Genomic DNA, 22,406 nt, shown 5'->3' with positions numbered 1-22,406 from the left:
ATATGGTAGTGGTCCCACTGTAATCTTCATATGTGGATCAAATCAAACTTGGAATAAAATATAAGCAATCACTATTTAATCAAATTTTGAGTGTTTTTTAGCCTAGACATTAAATGCATCAATTTATTTGGCTGTTAATTATTATCTTCTTTTTCTTTTCTATTTGTGAAACATTTGCTTACTAGTCTCATGTTTTGCAACTTAAAATTTCCATGAATACTAAGAACTTGATATACAATGTACAGTTTTTAACAACAGATTAAAATTAATAAGAAAAATGTTTTTAACTTAACACTGTGTGTATAAATTGATATGCCAATTAATACAGCTGAAAATACTTTTGCAAAATGTCAATTTCATTCAACCAAGGGATATTTTAAAGTATAAATTAATCAAAATTTTCACCACATTTCATTTTATATTTTAAAAAATCATGCATTAATATGCAGACAAAATGTAATGGCCTTGTCATAAAATAATATGCTAAAGGCATGTTTTATGGATGTATTTTGTATACTATACATATAATATTTATGAGTATATTTCTTGTTTTTAAAAACAAATCTGCTTATGTGGTACTAAGTTGAATTTTTATCATTTCCCATTTTGCATTTGCGCATTTACATAAACTGTACTAAGAAAAAAATAATCAGTGTTCTTTAAACATGCTTAAATGTAAACCACAAGCTGAGACATACTCTGAGACCTACTTCTAATCTTTTCTTGTCCCTTTTTAATGCTACATTTGTGAATACATGATAAACATTCCTATTTCACAGAACTTGATAAAAGCCCAAGAGAAAAAATTTCTAAAATTTTTGAAAGTTTTAATTTTCTGATTTAGGTCTACCAATTATTATTTGTGTTGAGGATGAAGTACCATTTTCTATTCATCATATTCTCTAACTATCTGAGACCACATGGCCAATTTTCAAAAACATACATCAGAAACTTTCCCTTATAAAAGGGCAGGTGTATTCACCGGATCCGTACTTTTAGGATGAAAAGCTCCAAGGATGCTTGATTGAGGGAGAAGAATGGTTTCGACAATGGGACACGACACGGATAACTGTTGAGCGACTCATCGCCTTCTGCTCTAAGTGCCTACTCCCTGTAGATCTACACAGAGTACTTCTAAGCACTCAAATTTCATAGTGTAGGTTTGATGGAAAGAATAAAATGCCTTCCTCCAGCTGTTCAAGAATGAGGGCACCGGGTATATAAAAAGAGAAGTGAAGGCATAACAGAAGTAGGCCTCGAGTCATGCTGTGAACTTAGTTGACTTGTTCTCTACTCCTGCTTCTTACCTCCAGCTTTCCATTCCATCAAAATGCCCTTACATTTTCTCCTTACTTCTAACCCTTCACAGCCCAGCCACCGAAGGGCAGGGTTCCACATCATACCATGAATTTACACACATACACACAAATCCAAACTGAGCCTTTGGTGCTGTGGAAGAGAATTTAAACATTTAAGAAATGTAGAACTAAACTTACATTATTATCCGAGGTAAGACTAAAACATGATGATAAAAATAGTTCAGTGAATAGAAAAATTCAAAACAAACCTAAATGTTACTAATGGGATACAAACACATTTATAATTCGTAAACAGCATTAAATGGTCGTTTACATCATATTAATTAAAACAATAAAAGTAAGAAAATATGCTCAATGCGGAGGTACCTTTTAAAAAAAAACAGAAACAAAAAATAAAAGATAATAAAATATTTTCTGCATCAAAATATTCTTTAAAAATAAAAAATGCATCTTGTATGTTTGTTCAGGTTGGTTGAAAAAGTCAGAAAAGTAATACAGAGTCCAGGTTATTTGATTTTCTGCAGAATTCTACATACCCCCTAAGCATAAAGCAGAAGGCTTCCTGTCTCACAGAACCGATGAGGTGTGTGCCTGGGAGGGAATAAAGAATTCCAGTTCCATTGCTATCCAAAAACACTATTGTTTCAGTCAAACCAAAACAAATGACCTGATTTCAATACAGCTGAGGCTAGGTCCATCCACAACGACTTCTCCAGAACTCTGAAGACACCTGCGGAAACTCCTGAGGGGTAAGACAGATGCTCACAAGGTCAAGGTGAAGATTATCCGAAGCGGAACTTGAGTCTGTACTTGACTGTGTTGGGACTTCTCCGAGGGGCAGGCAGGGGAAGCTTTGGCTTGACAGGGGTGGGTGGCTTCTTCTCGGGAACCGTGACCGTAAAGGAAAGTTCCGGCTGCTCCGACTGCTTGAATCTTGGTAGAAAATGGGTAGAGACGTGCTGAGGTTTGACCCGTGGGCTGCAGCCTCTCTTGGCTTTCCCTCGTTTATTCAACGCCACGTACCACTCCCGCCCAGTTCTCTCAGTTCTGTGTATTGCTGAGGCATAGGTGTTATAACTGTTCTCTTGAAATCGCTCCCTGAACTTGCAGTCATCTGTAAATTTGGCCTATGGGAAGGCAAAAAGAGAAAATGTACAATGTGCTGATAGTTTCAATCATGTAATAAAACGATACCTTCTATTGAGGGGACAAAAAACACAAGCATTCTGCCGATTCCTGTCCCCATTATTGTCTTTTACAAAGACGTATTTGCTTCTTTCAAACTTTAAAATCTGTAGTTTTCTTTCAACTTCTGCTCGTTAGATACTAGGTGACATGTTAACATATCCAAATGATCACTGAAACTCAATATAGTTAAATACTGTGATTGCTTTTAAACTTCTAGTTGCAATATTCTAACAAGATAAATTTTTCTTCTGATGTTAAGAAAATAAATAGAGTCATATAACAAAAAAAAATTGTTTGGTGAGCATCAATTTGCATTCAAAGAATCGCAGCCAGATGATTCCTTTGAAACAAAAGTGTGCATTTTGCAATGTTAGAGTGATTCATGCTGCTGAGAGAGGGGTTAGCGTACGGCCATATTAATACTGCACGTGTTTTAGGAAAAGACTTCAAAGTGTGATACAGGAGAGTATATTTGATGCCAAGCATAAAGTCATTGGAATTGTTGGTAATACTTTTGCTAGATCTCACACAATCATACACGTGCGCACACACACACACACACACACAGAGACGCACGCACTGCCTACAAAACACCCACAGAATGCAGTAATGCAGTAGCAGAGATACACATTCATCATAGTGATGCTAGTCAATGGAGTCTTGCCAATGTAAGGAGAGGGTAAAACAATGGTGTCATGAGAGGGCATCCTATGAAGATGCAGGTGATACGTTGGAGGACAGACAAGTCTTCCTGTAAAAGATGTTTGTGTTGGCTCCTCTAGCACAGGTAGACTTTAGAGAGGCAGATGAATGCAGAAAGGGTTTGCAGGGATGGGAACAGCATGCTCGCGTCAGCATGACACTTGGCAATGCCCATCAGGAACTGAGCCTTCTGCTTGGTATGCTGCCAGCTCTGAACGTGCTAAGTTTGCCATGCAGAGGGCATTTGGAAGAATAAGGTGCAGAGGAAGGAGATGAGCATGGAGCCAGACATGTGATCAGGTATTCAGCCTTTTGGGTTCTTAGCTTTAGGCTATGTACTTGCAAGTCAGACACCCATAAGGCTCTGGTGAGAATTAATTCACTTTTTTTTTCCTTAGGGAAAGGATTTGAAGCTTTCATCAAACAGAAATCCATGCATATTCCCCCAATTCCTACACTTGCCAAGACCACCAGGCTTAACAATTTCTGAGGGCAGTATTTCCACTGGTGTATCAAATATTTTGTCCACATTCTATAAAAATTCTAAAAGCTATACAATTTCCCTATCAGACAAGAGAATCTGTATTGGGAAACAAAACATTTTTCTTTCCTTTCCTGTTTCTAACAATGCAAATCATAGTGCTTTCATCTGAAAGTCTGAACACTGTAAGGCAACCCATGTAGACCCACTGTTGAAGTCCACCTGCAAGTGTTGGCTTTGTGCAAACTCCTGACAGTGTCAGAGGCAACCCATATCAGAACATCTCAGGAGTCCATCTCTCTCATGTTCAACAGCTTATCCAACTTACTTACACTTAGTGCGATTTGATCAGTAAGACTCTGTCTTTGGTGCCACACAGCTGTCTATTGCAGATCCTCTGCAAGGCTAAGGGTGGACGTGGAGGCTTGAGAGCAGACCAGAAGTAGGTGTTCTAAAGCACCACGTCTTTGTGTGGAGTTGTTGTCACCCAGTCATGCCATGAGTACTGTGCTGGCATCAGTTGAACATTAACATTGTTACCATTTTGTGTGAAAACTTTGTATTAAAATTTTTCTTACAAGTTACAGTAAGATTTGTATACATCCTTTTAAAGTGTTTTTCCACTTAACTAGATAATCCCAAAGCTTTATTTTTAAATTAAAACCTATGGCCACCTGTAACATTCCCAGCTCCCCAAAAGATAAGCTTTTATACAAAGTCATTGGAGCATTTCATTAAAAAGGGTAATCTGGTAAATTTATTCTCCCTCAGATTGTATTTTCAGAAAAAAATGCAATTGAATAACATTTTACCATCCCCTAAATTCTACTTCTGTCTCATAAAACATAGCCGTGACAATTCTGTGCCATTTGAAATATTAGATGCTCTTTAATGTACTGCATTATTTAACCTTTAATTCTCCCTGAAAGAATATAAGGAAATAAAAACCACTTCCTTTTGGAACGGAAGTGGCACATGCACACATGCATGCTATACACAGCCAAAATGCAGAGATACACAAAGGGTATGCATTTTAAAGGTCTTTCTTACGAGTGAATAATCTACCCACCCCAATCACTAAAATCACTTAAAGTACAAACTTGCTCCTCTCCTCTTCAAGATTCCTATTCTACAGTTCTTTCAATAAGAGGCTCCTGGATTCTGTCCCGTGTCACCTGTTGAACAGACTAGAGAGGGGGGAAGTTCTGAATCCTCAGCAGAACACACCACCATTCCAAACGCTTCCTTAGGACAGGGAGAAAGGTAATCACACTGTTTCCAGCTTCCTCAGTTGAGTTCTAACTTAACGTTTTATCTGGAAAAGCATAATCCTAGACATAAAGGACCAAAATCATGTGAAATAACACTGATGATTTTTTTTCATCAAGAGATTCAGTTTCTTCCTGAAAGATCGAGTGTTCCTATAAGCACGCCAGCTGATACAATAGTGTCCCTAAGCCATATATCATTGGGCCTGCTGTCACGCACAGGGCATCTCTACTGTAGAAGGCACCTACACTGTAAGCACTCAAATGCGTACAGCAGGAGCTGGCACTGTGGCACAGCACAATAAGTCACTGTCTGTCACCCTGACATACACACGGGCACTGAATCAAGTTCTAACTTCTCCACTTCCAGTCCCTGCAAACGTGACTAATAAAGCCCCAAAGGATGAATTGAAATCAGGCTTCTGCCATCTTAGTGGACAATTCAGGTGGAATTCTACGTTCCTAACTTTGGTCTGGCCATCAGGAGAGTGAACCAGAGAATGGAAGATCACTTTCAATTTCCCTCTTGCTTTCTGTAACCATGTATTTCAAATAAACAAATCAGTCTTTAAGAAAAGTAAAATATATACAATGGAATATTTAAAAAAAAAAAAAAGAAATACATTTTCCTGAGCCCGGCATGGTAGCCTAGTGGCTAAAGATCTTTGCAAGCCCCCCAGGATCCCAGGTGAGCACAGGTTCTCATGTATCCCAGCAGCCCCGCTTCCATCCAGTTCCCAGCCTAAGAGAGCAGTCGAGGAATGCCAAAGCCTTGGGACCCTGCACCCATGTAGGAGACTTGGAAGAGGATGCTGGTTCCTATTTTTGCATTGACTCAGTTCCAGCCGCTGCAGCTACTTGGGGAGTGAACCAGTGGATGGAAGATATTTTTCTCTGTCTCTCCTTCACTCAATAAATCTGACGTTCCAATAAAAAAAGTAAATACATTAAAATAAACTTTTTTAAAAAAAGATTTATTTATTTATTGGAAATTCAGATATACAGAGAGGAGGAGAGACAGAGAGAGAGAGAGAGGAAGATCTTCGGTCCGATGATTCACTCCCCAAGTGAGCACAACGGCCGGTACTGCGCCGATCCGAAGCCAGGATCCAGGAACTTCTTCCGGGCATCCTACACGGGTGCAGGGTCCCAAAGCTTTGGGCCGTCCTCGACTGCTTTCCCAGGCCACAAACAGGGAGCTGGATGGGAAGTAGAGCTGCCAGGACCAGAACTGGCGCCCATATGGGATTCTGGGCTCGTTCACGGCGAGGACCTCAGCCGCCAGGCCATGCCACTGGGCCCCAAATAAAATAAATCTTTACAAAAATAAAGACTAAAATAAAAACACATGTTTCAGGCTAATTTTTATTTTTAAAAAATGTCCTTAATTTGTAAGAAATGTTTTAATAAAACATAGACTTTTCAACAATAGAACAGCATCATTTCCCTAGGAGAGTGAAACTGACAAAATTTTTCTAGTTTCAGAATGAAGGAGGAGGTTGAGCCAAATTTCGAAAAGCCTATTGAAATTAGAGCCCCATCACTTAACCGCCTTCCCACCATCAGTCACCATACGAAAAAGAATCATCCAAGTGTATGTTAAAATAATGAAAGCTTTACCTTTGTTTCCAATTCAGCTTCTCACTAATTTGTTCACCAGATGTCTATTGGCTTTGCATCATATGCCAGACAGCGTGTTAGCTGCCGCTTTGACCAGGGAATAAACACAGCGCTGCCCTCGTACTTGTCTGACTTAGAATATCTGTGATTTTCCCTTTATTCTCACTTTCATCTCGCAATTGTTAAAACAAATGCTGCATTCAATGTATCATAAGTGTGTTACTAAAATTAATGTTCAGATCTAGTTCTAGTATATTCCTAGCAAGCAAAACTAATCAAGCTAGTTTTTTTGGTTAGATATCCACATTATCTCAAGGTGAGGAAATAATACTGCTATTCAGAGAAGCAAGAACTTTCATTAAAAAAAGATAGGCTTGACTCTATTCGTCTCTTCTCACAGGTCCAATTCAGTTCAAAGACAGGCAAACTTTGATAACAGTATTCCAAAAAAAGACCAATTTTGCCAAATTGGAATTCAAAAGCCTTTCAGTTAAGCCAAACACAACATTGGTTCTGACACATATCTTTCTAAAACCTCTTAACATAGGATTGTCCTTTAGTAAACATCAGATTCTATGATGATCAAAGATTGAGCACGATGTAAATCAAGGTTGTGCAAATATTAATTCTCATTACCTTCGACTCGAGAAGTAGACGTGCAGTGCAAGAGAAGTAACGACACAGGACTGCACTTCGACTGACATCGCTATAAAGTTTTGACAGTTGTGATGTATTTAATAAGCCTTAATATATTTCATTTGTATTGATCTCCTGCTTTCTCCTAATTTTTAAAAATAAGTCAGAATAATTAAACAATCTACATAAATGAAATGGTATTAAAGACTACCATAAAACAAGTAGAGATCATGCTGTAACTAAATTCTTTTGCTCTATGCGTCTCTACTACTTGTCTTTTCTTCCTGCTAGTGTGACCTGGTTCCCCATTCCAACCTCCATCAATGGGACAGGAACTCTGAACTCAAGCCACTTTGGAGGATTGTGCCCTTGCACAGGGCAAAATGCACATGGAGAGGTTGCCTTTTACTCTCCACCACATGAACTCAACTGCAGCCCTGGCATGCTATCTCAGACCATGGCCATATTTCCCCTACAGCACTGGACTGTAAAAATGTGGTTTTATTTATTTATTTTTATGGCCCAAGGAAACACACACACTGGTTTTAATCATAGGATTGTTCTACCTAACTTCATAAACAACCTTAAAATTACTTGTGATTCCTGCACAAAATATGGATTCTCCAAGTTTTCCTCCTTGGGGAAGGTGCTATATAAAATCTGACTTGTGTCTAACCATCACCCCATGTGGTTTTGATGCTAGAGAGGTAGTCACCTCATCCAGTGAAATATGGTAAAAGGTGCATTCTTGGGCCCAGCAGCTAAATCCTCTCCTTGTATTCACCGGAACCCCATTTGGGCACCAGTCTGTATCCTGGCTGCTCACTTCCCATCCAGCTCCCTGCTTATAACCTGGGAAAGCAGTAGAGGCTATCCTAAAGCCTTGGGACCTTGCACTCGCATGGGAAACCCAGAAGAAGCTCCTGGCTCCTGGCTTTGGATCGGCTCGGCTCTGGCTATTGTGGCTGCTTGAGCAGTAAACTAACAGATTGAAGATCTTCCTCTCTGTCTCTCCTTCACTCTGCGAATCTGCCTTTTCAATAAAAACAAGTGAATCTTTTTAAATTTTTTTAAAGGTCCTCTCTTTTCTGAAGCCTTTAATGAGAAACCCTCCCAAACTTAATGTAGCAGCTAAATACTGCTGGGTGTCAAATGGTTTCTGTCTATTATTAACTTCTCACTATAATCTCATGACCTCTGTTGGGATACTGCTATCTTCTTTTCCATCAAAGAAGTAAAGAAAATGATCCATTTAAAAACCCACACTTATCAACGGCCAAGACGGATCTGAAACTTACATCTCTCATCTTCTCTTTCTTAGATTAAAGCTCTTTCCACAATGCAAACCAGGGCTATCTATCAGGTTTTTTATAGAGTCTTAATTGCTCTGAAGTTGTTTCATGTTGAAATACTGATGAATAACAAGTGCCACCCCCATGACCAACTCAGAAACATGACACCCTCACGTGATTTATGCAAAGGCTTGGTTCTGAAGCCACAAGTCGGTTCATCACACAATTTCCTCAGGAGTTTAGGAGGCCTTTCTATTCAAACCCACAAACCCAAGAGAAAATGCATTCACTCCAAGTGCAGAGACCTGCCTCCGTTTTCAGGCCTCAGTGGATTGGGCTGCGTCCACTGAAACTCTTACAAAGAAGGGGAAGCTTCTATTCCACATGTGTTGATACAGCTCATACTCTTGACTGACAGAATGGAGCTTAGGAAGTTGTATGATGATGGGTATTGCTCAAGCCTTCATTTCCCCTTTCAGTAAACACGTCCAGCTCTAGGGGCTTCTAGCTCCTCCTCCCTCTGCCCCCAGTGCAGGAAGTCCAGTTAAGACTACCATGGAAGGCAAGCCAGCTGGCTCCCTCTGACCCAGCAGAGGAGGACGTTCTTAGCCCTTGCTTAGGGCTGATCAAGCACACATTCCATGCTTGTTTCGTAAACTCTGCAATTAGCTTTCCTTCCAAACATGATCCCCTAAAACCCCAAGAAACAAAAATAATTCCACCACATGCTTCTCTTGGAGTCTTTAAAATAAACTAACATGTTTTTGCCAATAGGCAACAAGCAATCAATGTTTCATAAAAACACTGAAGAATACATCACCTTTTCCAGGATTTCTAACTTTTAAGGGAAAAAGCACGATGAGCAATAAAGCCCTGAAAAAGTTCTAATATTTTTCTAGCCATAGCACATTTGCACCTCTTTTAGAACTGAACTTGGGAATTTTGCTTTCAAATTAGTTCACTTAGAAAAAAGCGAATTCCATAGATAAGGGACTACTGTATGTGAAAAAAAGTCTGTACCCAAGGGAAAAATGGTCAGTGATAAATTGGGTTTCAGGCTGGTGTAAGTAACTGAAGGGTCACAGCTGCCCGACCCCAAAATCAGAAAGTAAGAGAATGAGACTCTTCAAACAGCTGTCCGAGAGCAAACTCAAGACCTGTTTAAATAGTGAGTGCCAAATACTCTCCAGGCACCGCTCTAAGTGTTTTATGTGTGTTGTCCTATTTAAAACACTAAACTCTTATAGTAGATTACTACTTTAATTTCTCCCCTCTATAGTTGATAAAGCAAAGAATCAAAAGATTAAGGAAAATGGTACATTTGGCATTTGTGGTTGGGATGATTTTAACTTTTATCCTCAATTCAAGGGCTCTTGTTTTACTCACATCTGGAGCTACCTCAGATTCATCAAGATTTCTCTGAGAACTTTTCAGTAATGATACCCAACCTAATAAAAGAGGAGACAGAGAGACAGACAGAAAGAAGGAACACCTTGGCTCAGATGTCCTTCTGCATGGAAACGTGTTGGAGGAGCGGCCACAGCAGTGGCTGCGACTAACCCTCACAGACCTTTGGACAGCAATTACCTCCTCCTACTCTCAAATCCAGACACTTTTCGACAAGAAAACTATACACCTTTATCCTGTGAAGAGTGTGGTGGAAAATTGCGTAGTCGGAATTTGTCTGTGTGCAATATTCAGAGCGCACAGAAAGGTTTTCAGGAAATTTGCATGCAGTTGAAGGGCTTGGGACTTGAATGAGTGCAAGAAGCACTGCACATTTTAGGTGGCCAAAGTTCAAAGCTGCTTGTACAGAATTCACAAACTTAGTGTAGAAATCAAATCAGTATCAGTAATGCCCGAATCAAACCACACTGGGCTGTTTCACTTTGCCTTCTTTGTGTTCCTATGAAGCATTTTCTACATGCAGACTGAACAAGACAGTTCTTTTCAGGTCTGTAAGCTCATCTAAGAGGGGTTCCTATGCGATGCCTCACCACTTTGAATAAACAGCAGTTGTGAAAGTCTGTGGTAAGTTCTGTGGCTGACACATCACCTCCATTGCAGTTTCTCAAGTATAGAAGACATAGAATTCAACAATGCTTAGAATCGGAGAGGAGAGAGATTGAGAGAGCGAGAGAGAGACAGAGTAAGTCAGGGAGGAGGCGGACGGGAGGGAGAGCTAGAAAGGAAGTAAAGGTTACATCTGCAACTTGAACTATAAATTTAAAATTCCTGATTTATTAATTTAAATATAATGCATCAGATTATTCTAAGAATGTGCCACTGTGTTCATCATTTTCCTTACAATCTGACAATACCCTTAAGTCATGCACTTACTAATTCTATAAAATAATAAGCAAAAACTGTGTAACTGGTTGTAAACTAAGCTAAGATATATATATATATATATCCTTTGAAGTTAATGTTTCTAAAACACACAATATGCTGTGTAAAGAGACAATTTTAAAACAACACAGTTTTGGCTCAATCACATGTTAACACTATAACCTTAGGAATATAGTTTAACATCTCTAAAGTTTTCCTTACTTTATTATGTAATGAGATAATGGCAACAAAAGAACTTTTAAAGAACTATGAGAGTACTGCATATCTGCTTAATAATTTAGTTTTAACATTCTGAATGATACTTTAAAAAAACTTGAAAATCTATAATTATGAATGAATTCATCTCAATATGATGGGATTACTTTCCCCAGAATCATATGAGCACATTGCATTTCTAGTTCATATTTACTTGACAGAATCCAAAATGCACTGTTTAAATGCCTCTGTACAATCAACAGTTAAAGCCACTCACAAATTACACCTCAAGTCTTGAAACTATAAGAGTTGTTAGCCATCATGGTGATGTTGTTATTTCCTGAAAATTAAAATTAACTCAAATAATCACATTTAAAGTTACAAGAAAAAGTTTTTCAACATGCTTAACTAGAAACTGAAAACAAGAAAGAAACCAGCTGGGCATAAAACTGATAATTGCTAGGATTAATACTATTTCTAAATTCAACTTCTTTAAAAAGAAGCCACTTTATAATTTAATTACGTCCCCATCTAGAGAAAAAGTGCTAATAAAAGCTCAGATAAGGGGAAATAGGCTTGAACAATTGGCTTAAAAGGAATCCACATAATCACAGGGCTTAATTTTTTATCTACAATTCAACTCAAAGACATCAGAATGACTTTTATATCAAAGAGCTTTAGTGAGTGACAAGAGCAAGGCTTGCTTTGTACTGTTCAAAAGTCATTATTCCATGAAATAACTTCAGCCTGCCAAGATGAGGAAGAATAACAGATGCTGTTTTTGCATTATCTGCGTGATTTCGGCCAGCCATCCGTAGACATTTGGGTCAAGTTTCTAGAAATTTGTTACTTGCATTTGACAGAGGAATCATGTATCCTGACCTCTCACCCTGACCTTTCTAATTGGCATCCATTTATAATACTTGGCTTTCTGTGGCAATGATCCTTAAGCGGGTTCAAGTTTAACTCAGTTGTTGTATGGGATAAATCAGAATATTTGTAAAAATCAAAACTTTTATGCTGAGTAAGAACTCCACTAAGAGAAAACATTTCTTTATATGCATTATTTACTATTATGATCTAATATTTTGGAGGTATTTCAATATTTCACGGCTTAAAGAAGTTTGAGGAAAAGTTGGTCTGCTTTGATGTGTGTCAGCATTGTTCACCATACCGAATGTGGATTTTTAGTCAAACACTATTTTAGTACAATAATACTTCTAGCTTTTTCACATTGATACAGAATACTTCCCTTAACATAAATTAATGAAAATAAGACAACAATTATTTTATCAATACTTTGGTATAGTTTGCTCAAATACAAGGTCTCTATATTGCTGTTTTGGTATAATAATCAGCTCAGAAAATGAAATAGGCAAATCATTTTACAGTTCCTGCAATGAGTGAGTGATTTAGTATTTTAGTAAAGATTTTTTATTTATCTTAATGGGCTCAAAGTTTAGTAGATTATTATATTTATGTTATATTTCTTTTTCTCCCATCTAATAATACGCAATATTAGGCGAGCACTTAAAATACACTGAATTAAAAAAAAATGTTTCCATGTATTATCTCATTTAATCTTCAAGTAACCTACAACATTGCTTGAATTCTTCTGTCTCCACAAAAGGTAATAATAAATCGCTTTCAGATGCCAAAAACAGGAGAACTGTGAAAGCCATGTGTATTGAGACACATGGAATTGTCATTCAATGTTTAAAGGGCTATAAACTAAAAATCACAGCTAGCAAGTTACAACAGATTATGTTTTTAATTCAAACTTCCCATATACTATGAAATTGGAAAAGTGATACTTTGACAATCAGCTAATAAGAACTAAAGGGAGTAAGGAGTAAAAGAGTAAATTTAAACAATAACATGATTGCTTTAATAACTGTGAAGAAACATTTATATAGAATATTAGAAAAGCACAAATCACTTTTAATTACTGTGTATGCATACCAATAAGAAAAAACAGAATCTACAAGTGGAAAAACTAAGTTAAATGCATTTTTTTCTCTTTAAAATTTCTTAGTACTTCCCAAGAAATGAACTATTTCTTGATAAAGCAAAGAGGGTATAATTTATTAATGATCACAAAATGTGTATGTTATCTGAAAAAAATGTTCAAAATGCAAAATTACTCCCTATACTATTAAGAACTAATTATTTTGATGTGACAACAAGGTAAGACAAAATTCATCAAATATTATTTCTCTTTAGAAGGTAGAGCTACCTGAGTTTTGATTCTTACTTGCCATAGAACACACATATTAATACGAAACTATGTTGTGCTATTTACACAAAGTTTTTGACATTGTGAATAGTTTGTAAAGTGAGAACTTCATTTACTACACACAGGTACAAGCATGATAAATTTAAAATGCTTTCTAACATTGCCGTAATATTTTTTTCATATACTTGGATCTTTCTAGGAAATAAATAATGACAAGCACTTTTGTCAATTGCTATTTCCAAGTATGCTTATCCTTAAGATTTTTTGCTAATTCTTAAGACTTTTTCAATTACATGAAATATTCAAATGATTACTTACAGAAACACACACAATTCTCTTGCTTATTAGCACATATAAATTTACAAAACAATGAAGTTCTCTAGGCAAATTATCTGTACTAATCTAAAAAATCACTTTATTAAATCCTACAAACACAGAGTTTCTGTAACACCTTAAACAAATATAAAGCGAATCTACTTACACTTGCATGAAGTTTTCCTTTTTTTGACATCGCTAAAAATTTGTTGCTGAAAACTCCTCGTATTCCTACAATCCCCTGAGACACAGCAAATATTTCCAAAATACCTAGGATGACAGAAATCCCAAAGTAAAACACAGACTCTCCCATGCATCATTGTCAAGAATTAAATTTCTACAAAAGTTTTCTCACTATTTTTCACTGTGATTAAAAAAAAAACCACTATTCAGCATCCTTCTTTTTGTAACATTATGTTGAAAAAAGAATGCAATTCAAGTACTTATTTTAAATGATTAACTTCAAGATCCAAAATTATGATTCTGCTTCATTAGAAATGCCTATATTTTTCTGCAAATAGTAAGTAACTTTTAGTAAGCACTGTTCAACAATAGAATTTTTCAAATTCCAAAAAAATTCAAGAAATTTTTTCTGGTATTCTTGAAAATGATTTTCATGCATTTTTTAATGTGTAAAAGTAAGTATAGTCTATACTCAATATTAGTATAAATTATTCAAAACTCTGGAAAGTAATTCATATTTACATAAAACAAATCTTTCTCCTCTTGTCATTATGATTACAAGGGTACAAATAAATATATAACCTATTCAATCATTTAGTAAGTAGCTCTTTCAAAAACTAATATAACAAGATATTAAAAATAGCTTGGGATTACTGAGTCAACAACATATTTTACACACTATGCTTCAAAATAGCTTGTATTTTGGATATCTCCTAGAAAAATTAATAAGATTTTATTATAATATTACATACATATTGCATTTAATGGTTCGCCTTATGAAGTCTCTATCCCCACCTCCAGTAATTCCAAGTCCACATGCCGTGTGTGAGAGCGCATGCCACCGTTCACAGTACGTTAAGATGAAACTCCTGTCTGCATGTAATTGGGAAGCCTGCCTGCCTTTCATAAACTCATATACAATAGAAGCAGGAGGAAAGCATAGTTTTTATTAGTTACTTACATTAAATTGTCTTTAAAAATTAACAACAAATAAAATTAAGAAAGAACACAATAGCATAGCTCCAAGGAACTGGAAATGGACCAGAGAAAGGAAGAAGGTAGAAAACAAGAGAGGAAGAACTAAAAGGAGGCCAGAGGACATTTCAGCGTTCTAATCTGTAGTATTCTGAGCATGTATGCTAAGTAGGCCATCTCAGTGAGACTCTCCACAATGGAGAAATGACTTTGGGGAAATAGAACTCATCTTTCCCTGTAGTATTTGAAGTATTTGTGAAACTATTCCATTTACATACAAAAAAAAAGAATCCTGTAAATAGATATATATAAATACATAAATAAGTAACTTTATTGAGCATTATTTCTATTGTACCAGTGTAAGTTAATACCTACAATTGTACTAAATAGAGCTGTTTATTTATTTCATTTAGTTTCTCAAAGATACTAGATTAGTACATTCATGAGGCAAAGGGGATAGCTGAACAAAGATTTTGTTGCTGATCATAGTGCTGTAAATCTTTGTAAGCTCGGACTAAATAAAACGTATCTCAGGCAGGCTGTGTCTAACTAATTTGCTCATAGATATTTCCAGAATGAAAAAGTTACCTAAAAGATTTTAGAAAGTAACTACTTTTATTTTCAGAAACTGTTAGATAAATGGCTGTCCCATAAGTCCTTGCCTTCAAAATGTTTTCAAAATACTATCTATAACAGATTTTACTACAGAAGCTATTAGAGTTGCTATACACACAGAAGTCTAGAAGTATTATCATTTTACCAACCAGTAACAAAACATATAGAACACTATAAAGTTAAATACATCTCACAGATGCAATATATACCTATAATCTTAAGAAAGCATGGCCGATATACCTGATTCAAAGTTACCCAAGTTGCAGAACAGACCACATTACTGATGATTTCTCATGTTTGCGAGATCGGTAATGTTAGTGTGAGTATCATATAAACACATGTGTTCAAAATGAGGACAGGAGAACATGAAAAACCATCTGTGTGTGGATAAATACAAACACAGAATTGGTGCATTTCCCACAATTCATTCACCATCTTGTATTGTTATAGGTTTATTTATATTGCATCTCTAGAATTTATCTAGTTGTGCAAAGTCTGCTGCATATGAAGGAAAAGATATATAGTAGTGTTAAAGATAAACTCTCCTAAGTATATGCCTTTGTAGGATAAATTTTAACAAGGAGATAAAAGAGCCTTATACATCCTTGCTTAATGAAAAAACTACAACTTTGACTAAGGTAATCATTGGCTTCTAACAACTTACATATTCTGTATTTACTTTTAAATCATTTTATTTGCTTGGAGAAATGTATATTTAACCACAGTTGGAGACCTAAAACTCATGTTTGTTTATGCTTGATATTCTTTTTAAGAAAGACCCATTTTGGAAAGGTGGGAGGGCAGCCTTGCGGCACAGCCGATTAAGCTGCTACTTGCAATGCCACTATTTCATATAGATGCAGGGAACCACTTCTCTCTGTCCCATTCAGCTTCCTGTCAGTCCTCCTAGGAAAGCAATGGATTACAGCACAAGTGGTTGGGTCTCCGACACCCAAGCAGGAGACTCGCATGGCGTTCTCGGCTCCAACTTGAGCCAGCCACGGCTGTTGTGGCCATTTGGGGAGTGAACCAGCTGATAAAGATTTCTCCATCGTTCTGATGCCATGCTTTTCAAACACAAATAAATAGATCTTTTTTAAGAAGACCCATTTTTTACCCACGTAGCTTATATCTCAACACACTATACGTTCTATACGTATATATTATGTAGAGTTAGCATTATAGTAATTTAAATGGAGAAATAGGAAAGATATGTTAAAGTGCTATAATTTTTATTATTTTTACCATAATAATGATTTCTTGTAACTACCAGCACAAAAATGATGAGACTAATTTCTTTAAATTTTAAGAAAATTATATTTAGCTGCAAGTTGTAAAATATGCTTTTATATATTCTATTCAATGCTACAACATTCACAGAAAACATGAGATTAAAGAATTATTTTTCACATTGGCAACTTTGGTAATAATCTTCGAAATATGCTCTTTACATAGTTACAGGCTACTATGGAGAACAGTATTAAGGCAATAGTCACTAAAGTAATATCACAGGGATTTCACAATCTCTTGTTTTCTAAAATTTTGGGCCAAATTCTGCAAGCTTTACAATTCAACTTCCTGCACATCTTCCCCAAGAGATCATAGGACCATTCCTTTTATTATGTCAAACCTCAGCAACTCATTAAAGAATTACAGATATCTTAAATCTACATGCATGAATGACACATAAATAAATCTCAGGAAAATATTTATGTGCATTTTAGGTTTTTTTTTTTAATAATGCCTTGACTCACTAGGAGGCAGGGATAATACATGAAAAGTCAAATTACAATTCCCTTTTTTAATCTAAAATGGCAACCCTAACCAAACTTAGGGAAGGCCAAGTTTGTGTCCCAGATTATAGGTGGTCAGGGCTGTGGAACTGGATTGTTGCCTTTGATCTTTTCACTACTTGTCTGTTATCAGGTCCGCTCCCCACCCTACACACACACATCCATGAGCTCACGTTTAGTACCTTCTTCCTGTTGTGGTCCACTACTGTTTAGAGGGATGGGGAAGGCTTGGGATAAATTAACTCACACTAATTTATGTGATAAATAGGATAAAGTTTCCTATCTTTCCTAAGGAGTTTACATTTTAAGGCATTGACACAAGAGGGCATTGCTTAACGAAAACAACTCTTTCTATCTGGTTTCAGGGTTGACATCTGATTTAAAAGTGACAAGGTTTTCTTGGCGTCTTCATATGATACACATCCTGTATAATCCACCTATTTGTAAAGGTAATCATACGTTGTGAATTAAGTTAACTTCCGAAAGAGCTTAATCCTCTCCAGAGCTTCTCATAGACATGATGACATGGATATCTCCCTTTTCGAAGTGGACAAAGCTTAGACAATCACAGACATTCCGAACATTCAGAAGTTTTCAACAACCCCTTTGAAGATTCCTAACCTAAAGAAAAATATTTTAAAATCAAAGTTCCTCTACTTGCATCCACACACCAAGAAATACACTATGCCCAGTTACCCTATCTGAGTCTTGAAATACCCAGGTTAGCAGGTGTCACTGATTAAGTTTATAACAGAATTGTCACATGAGCTTTTTTATGCAGGTTCTGGTTTATTTAACCTTGAGAGATGATGATCCTACTTGATGACAAAAGTGATAGCAAACCCATGCAGTTTTTGAATTAATAAAATGCAAGGTTTTATTTGCCAAAATATGAGATTGGAATTTTCATACTTGATACGAGAACGTGGTCTTAGACCTTTTTTCCCCCTGATTTGGCAAGCACTTCATGGCTTTTCCTGCCATAGTCTCAGATAAATCAACAGAAGCAATGTAGCAAAACTGAACTTCAAATTGTAGGAATTAAAACAAGCCCTTTGTCTCTGTGCAATGGGTGGTTTTCATCATCTCTCCTGTCTGTTTTCCTTCATCTCTCCTCAATGAGCGGTTTTCATCATCTCTCCTGTCTGTTTTCCTTCATCTCTCCTCAATGAGCTTGATTCTATTTTCTGTCTTCAAAATTTGGGATACCTTGTACTGAAGAAGCTAGGAACACACAATACACTTCATTATACCAATTGGCTTTTTAAATTACATCCAGAGTGTATTCCAATGGTAAAACCAAAAATAATGGTTCACAATTTGCAAAAATAATGTTAAGTGGCAGTTGTGGAACGTTGATCTATTGATCTATTCTGACAAGTCTTACACAGTATTTCTAAGATTGTAAATTTCCTATCATTGCTACTCAAAGACAACAGACTTCATTGTGGAGGTCAAAGCTATGTATCTCTGTGGTTCTGGTGCCAGCCCCCTCTTGAGAGGCTCAGAGAAATGTCCCCTCATGGCTCTAACACTCATGCAGAACATTGTAGTTTACACATACTTCAGAAAACTGCCAAGCTCCGTTCTCAGAGTAACTGCATGTCCCAAGCTTCTTTTTCTCTCTTTCATAGCTGCACAAGGGCAGTTACCCATTGTAAGTTTCCAAATTATATGACTTCCTATTGAACATCAAACATTCCAAAAGGATTTCAGCAATTAGTGATAGCAAAAATATTAAGTAGTTGGAAGATGCTCCAGACATCTTAAAGCAACACCACCACTACCACCAACAATAACAACTAGCCACAAAGCACCAAAGCACCGTGCACAGTGAGATGGGTAAGGTGTACTGGATGAAGGAATGAATGAAAGCAAGTCTCTGGAAGGCAGAGGTTAAACTCTGAAAGGCTGCTGTAAATTGGAATGAATTAAACAAGAGATGCATTTTTAGTCAAACACTCCTTAGGACACATCCCTGTTTCTTTGCAGTTATCTTTCAACGGTGGAATGAAAATGAATTGTGCCTTGGAAATGATAGATATCAGACGACAACTTCATTGGCTGAATGTAAAATGTTCTATTTTATTTCACTTGATTTTTGATGCCGTGCCAACTAGCAAGGCCTAAGCTTAAAAAATTTCTGCTTTTTGGGATGTCGTAGAAAACAGGGTGAGTATCTTGGGAATAAGTGTTGCTTGCACACCCAAAGCCATCACAAACATAATTTTTAAGCATCCAGGACTCCTACCTGAAGGGTTTTTGTAGCCTGCTAATTTGAGGTCTTCCCTTGGGCACACAAAAAAATATGTTCCCTTAGTGTCGATCTCCTGGATTAACTACAACAGAAAAAGTTCGTAAAAGAGGAGGGAAGATTGCCGGCAGAGGGACTAAACTCTGAATGTTTGATGGGGCAAAGGGCTCCGCGAGACAAAATGAGAACTGATGAGAATATCAGAAGAGGCGTCATGCTCTGCCCTGAACTCTTAAAAAATTCTCTTTTCCCAATAGATGCTGCCCTTCGCCCTCAACGGTGGGAAGCTATTTGCGAAAAGCGTGGATATAGGCTACTCCAAGGACCCAGTGGCCACTGGTCACTAGGGTACATAGGGGGGCGCTCTCTGGGTTCGGCTGACCCCAGGTCCTCTCACCGCTGCATTCTGCTAGCTGGCCCGCACAGCCGGGAAGCCTGACCCAGGCAGAGAGCGGATGGACCCACTCGGTGACCCGCGCAAACCCAGGTGGGAGGCGGCTTGTCCGCCTGACACTTCACTGAAACTCGCACCTCCGCTCTAGGGGCCGCTGCCAGATGGCCACGCGGGCGCTGGTGCCCACACACCTCCCATGCTAGGATAAGCAAGAGGCTGATGACTCGCTGGGTGGCTGGTTTGAGGTGGGGCAAGTCAGGCACACCTGAGAACCAGCAGGCCAACCCGCGAGGGCGGGAGGGCCAGGTGTCCGAGGGAGCGTAGCTGTCTCTCCCGCCCGGTTTGCACCCTCCCTAGATATGTCAGAGCCCGGAGCTGTCGTTTTGCATAATAGACTAACTCTGGCTAGAACGTGTCCTGTGCCACTGGGGGAAAGTCCTAGATAGACGGCCCCAGGGCCCCACACAGTCCCATATCGCCTGTCCTTTCCTCTGCCAAAAGGATTGAGCCGACTAGAGGAGCGGCTGCAGGAGAAAGGAGGGAGGGACCACGCAGAGGGCTGGCAGGGGAAGAAGAGAAAAGCGGAAAAAGAGCGCCAAAGACAGATTCAGAAAGAACACCTCTAACTTACTTTTCTTCTTCTTTTTAAATCCTATACATTTTGCAATCCTACCGACTTGTACCTTGTCCACCTTACCTTTCTAGCAAAGCACTTTCCCCTGGTCATCCTCGCTGGCTACTCTCTTATCACGTTTCTATGGTCTCAAGGCACACTGCGCAAGGTGTCTAAACCCAACTCTGGAGTTAACCATCCCCATGTCCACCGCCTCTCCTTCTCTAAACTCAGCTTGTTTTCCCTACTCGTGTCTTCCTCCAAGCAGGAGAGTGTACTTTCCCACCAGGCACATATGATCTCTTTTTATCTAGGTACACAGGAGTACACAACATACATATGCAGATTCATGTATATTTGCATGCAGAGCGAGCGTTGATGAGGCAGATTATGGCAGTTGTCTGAGGGGGCTGAACCTGACATTTCTTTCTTCAAGCATAACTTTAGTTCCAAGCAGGCAGAAGGGATGCGCTTTGATACCCAATGGAAAATGCCAACCGAGTGCGTAAGAAGCTGGTTAACAGAAACTGCAGGAGGCAGAAAAAGACCTTTGATGTCTCCCCATGGCATGGTCGGAGGCTTATCTTTGAGGTCAGGGCATACTGGAGATTAGGTGCCTGCTTGAACACAGTTCCCCCAGTGATCTGCGCCTCAGGAATCGCCATTCCACCTGCCCAAGAAAGGGGTGCGTGCGTGTGTGTGTGTGTGTGTGTGTGTGTGTGCGCGCGCGCGCCACGGGGTGTAGATGTCTGTCCTCCCAATCGACTTGCCTGAAGGTTTCTCTCACCAGCTGGGTCCCAAAAGGGGCTCCCGTGGCCCGTGGAATACCAACTGTCCCTCCTGAATCTCCCCACCCCCTCCGCCACCCGCTGAGGACCGGTGCTGAAGGGGCTCGAGCAACTTACTTAACATATTGGCTTCGTGGGAGCCATTGACTTTGCCATCCGGGTAGATCTGCAGATGGAAACCGATGCCCACTCTGCAGTACAGACTGCCAGTCCGACGCCCCGAGGGGCTCCACTGGAAACTGCTTTGCTCCAAGCCGCTGCCTTGGCTGCCCAGAGAGGCGGCGGGGGAGGACGAGGCAGAAGAGGAAGAAGACGAGGTGCTACTGGCGCTCCGGCTGCTGCTGGAGCCTCCTGGGTTCCTATCAGTGGCGGCGGGTCCGGGTTGCCCTTTGGGGGCGAGGCGCTTCTCCCCGTAAGCCCAGGCGTTGAGGATCAGGTGGCTGAGGAAAAGGAGGAGGAGGAAGGACAAGCTCATTCTTCCAGCCGCGGGGGTCCTAAGTGCATCTTGCAGGGCTGCTTCTGGGCTCTGTAGCCCCCGCGCGGCTGCGTGCCTCTGGCGCTGCCCCCCTCGCCGCACCGGGTGGACATAGCCCCGAGGAAGAGAGAGGGAGAAGGGGAGAGTGCGAGAGGCCACCCGAGCGGATCTCGGCGCTAGCACCGGGATATTTATAACTCCAGTGATCTCACTGCTCGGTGCACGCCTGCGAAGCTTCCCCTCACCCGCCGCTTTGTGTACTCACTGGCCGGTGCGGGGAGGGAGAGCCTCGCCGTCCCGGGGGCGGGGGGTGTGAAGGAGGGAGGAGATGGGAGAGCGAGAGTGGGAGGAGAGGCTGGGCTGGCAGGAGCTGCGCCCCGGACGCTGGGTGCGCCCACACCGCGGCCGCACAGCCGGGCAGTTCCCACGCGCCGCGGACCGGCCCCCCGCCCCCAGCGGAGCCGGCGGGGTCCGCCGAGTCGCACCGTGCGCGCAGCGGAGGTTGGGACCGGGAGATTGGCTCCCAACTCCTCTCACTTCGACGGCACACAGGCTGCCCGACGCAGCAATCCCACCTTCCCGGGTCCCGATTTCCAGGTTCCCTTCCATTTGCTTGGCACATCCAGCTCCACGCCCTCCCCCTGGGAATCCTAGGGGCTCCGCACCTCGTCCCGAGACCCAGCAGCTTCCCAGCGCCGACGGCCCGAACCCAAAC

At 39.6% G+C, this 22,406-nt stretch overlaps 1 protein-coding gene across 1 annotated transcript; it reads right to left on the bottom strand.

The window, feature by feature from the left end:
- Positions 1 to 1,860: 1,860 nt before the first annotated feature.
- On the bottom strand, positions 1,861 to 21,851 carry FGF5 (fibroblast growth factor 5). Its single transcript, XM_040967105.1, has 3 exons — positions 21,334 to 21,851; positions 13,768 to 13,871; positions 1,861 to 2,446 (listed from the first exon to the last, which is right to left on the bottom strand). The coding sequence occupies exons 1-3, from the start codon at positions 21,689 to 21,691 to the stop codon at positions 2,102 to 2,104; spliced, it is 807 nt and encodes a 268-aa protein (XP_040823039.1). The 5' UTR covers positions 21,692 to 21,851; the 3' UTR covers positions 1,861 to 2,101.
- Positions 21,852 to 22,406: the final 555 nt, after the last annotated feature.

This window comes from Ochotona curzoniae, unplaced genomic scaffold (genome assembly GCF_017591425.1).
Source record: "Ochotona curzoniae isolate NIBS_2020 unplaced genomic scaffold, NIBS_Ocur_1.0 scaffold_4506, whole genome shotgun sequence".
NCBI lineage: Eukaryota > Metazoa > Chordata > Mammalia > Lagomorpha > Ochotonidae > Ochotona > Ochotona curzoniae.
The sequence above is the reverse complement of the archived record's forward strand: the minus strand, read 5'-3'. Positions and strand labels throughout refer to the sequence as shown.

Bases quoted from the DNA above. Each gene is read 5' to 3' on its own strand.
- FGF5 (XM_040967105.1), bottom strand. From the start codon at position 21,691: ATGAGCTTGTCCTTCCTCCTCCTCCTTTTCCTCAGCCACCTGATCCTC. The intron at 13,872-21,333 runs GTAAGTTGCTCG...CTGTCATCCTAG, and splicing joins CCACGAAGCCAATATGTTAA to GTATTTTGGAAATATTTGCT. The intron at 2,447-13,767 runs GTAAGTAGATTC...GCCTTCCCATAG, and splicing joins AAGGAAAACTTCATGCAAGT to GCCAAATTTACAGATGACTG.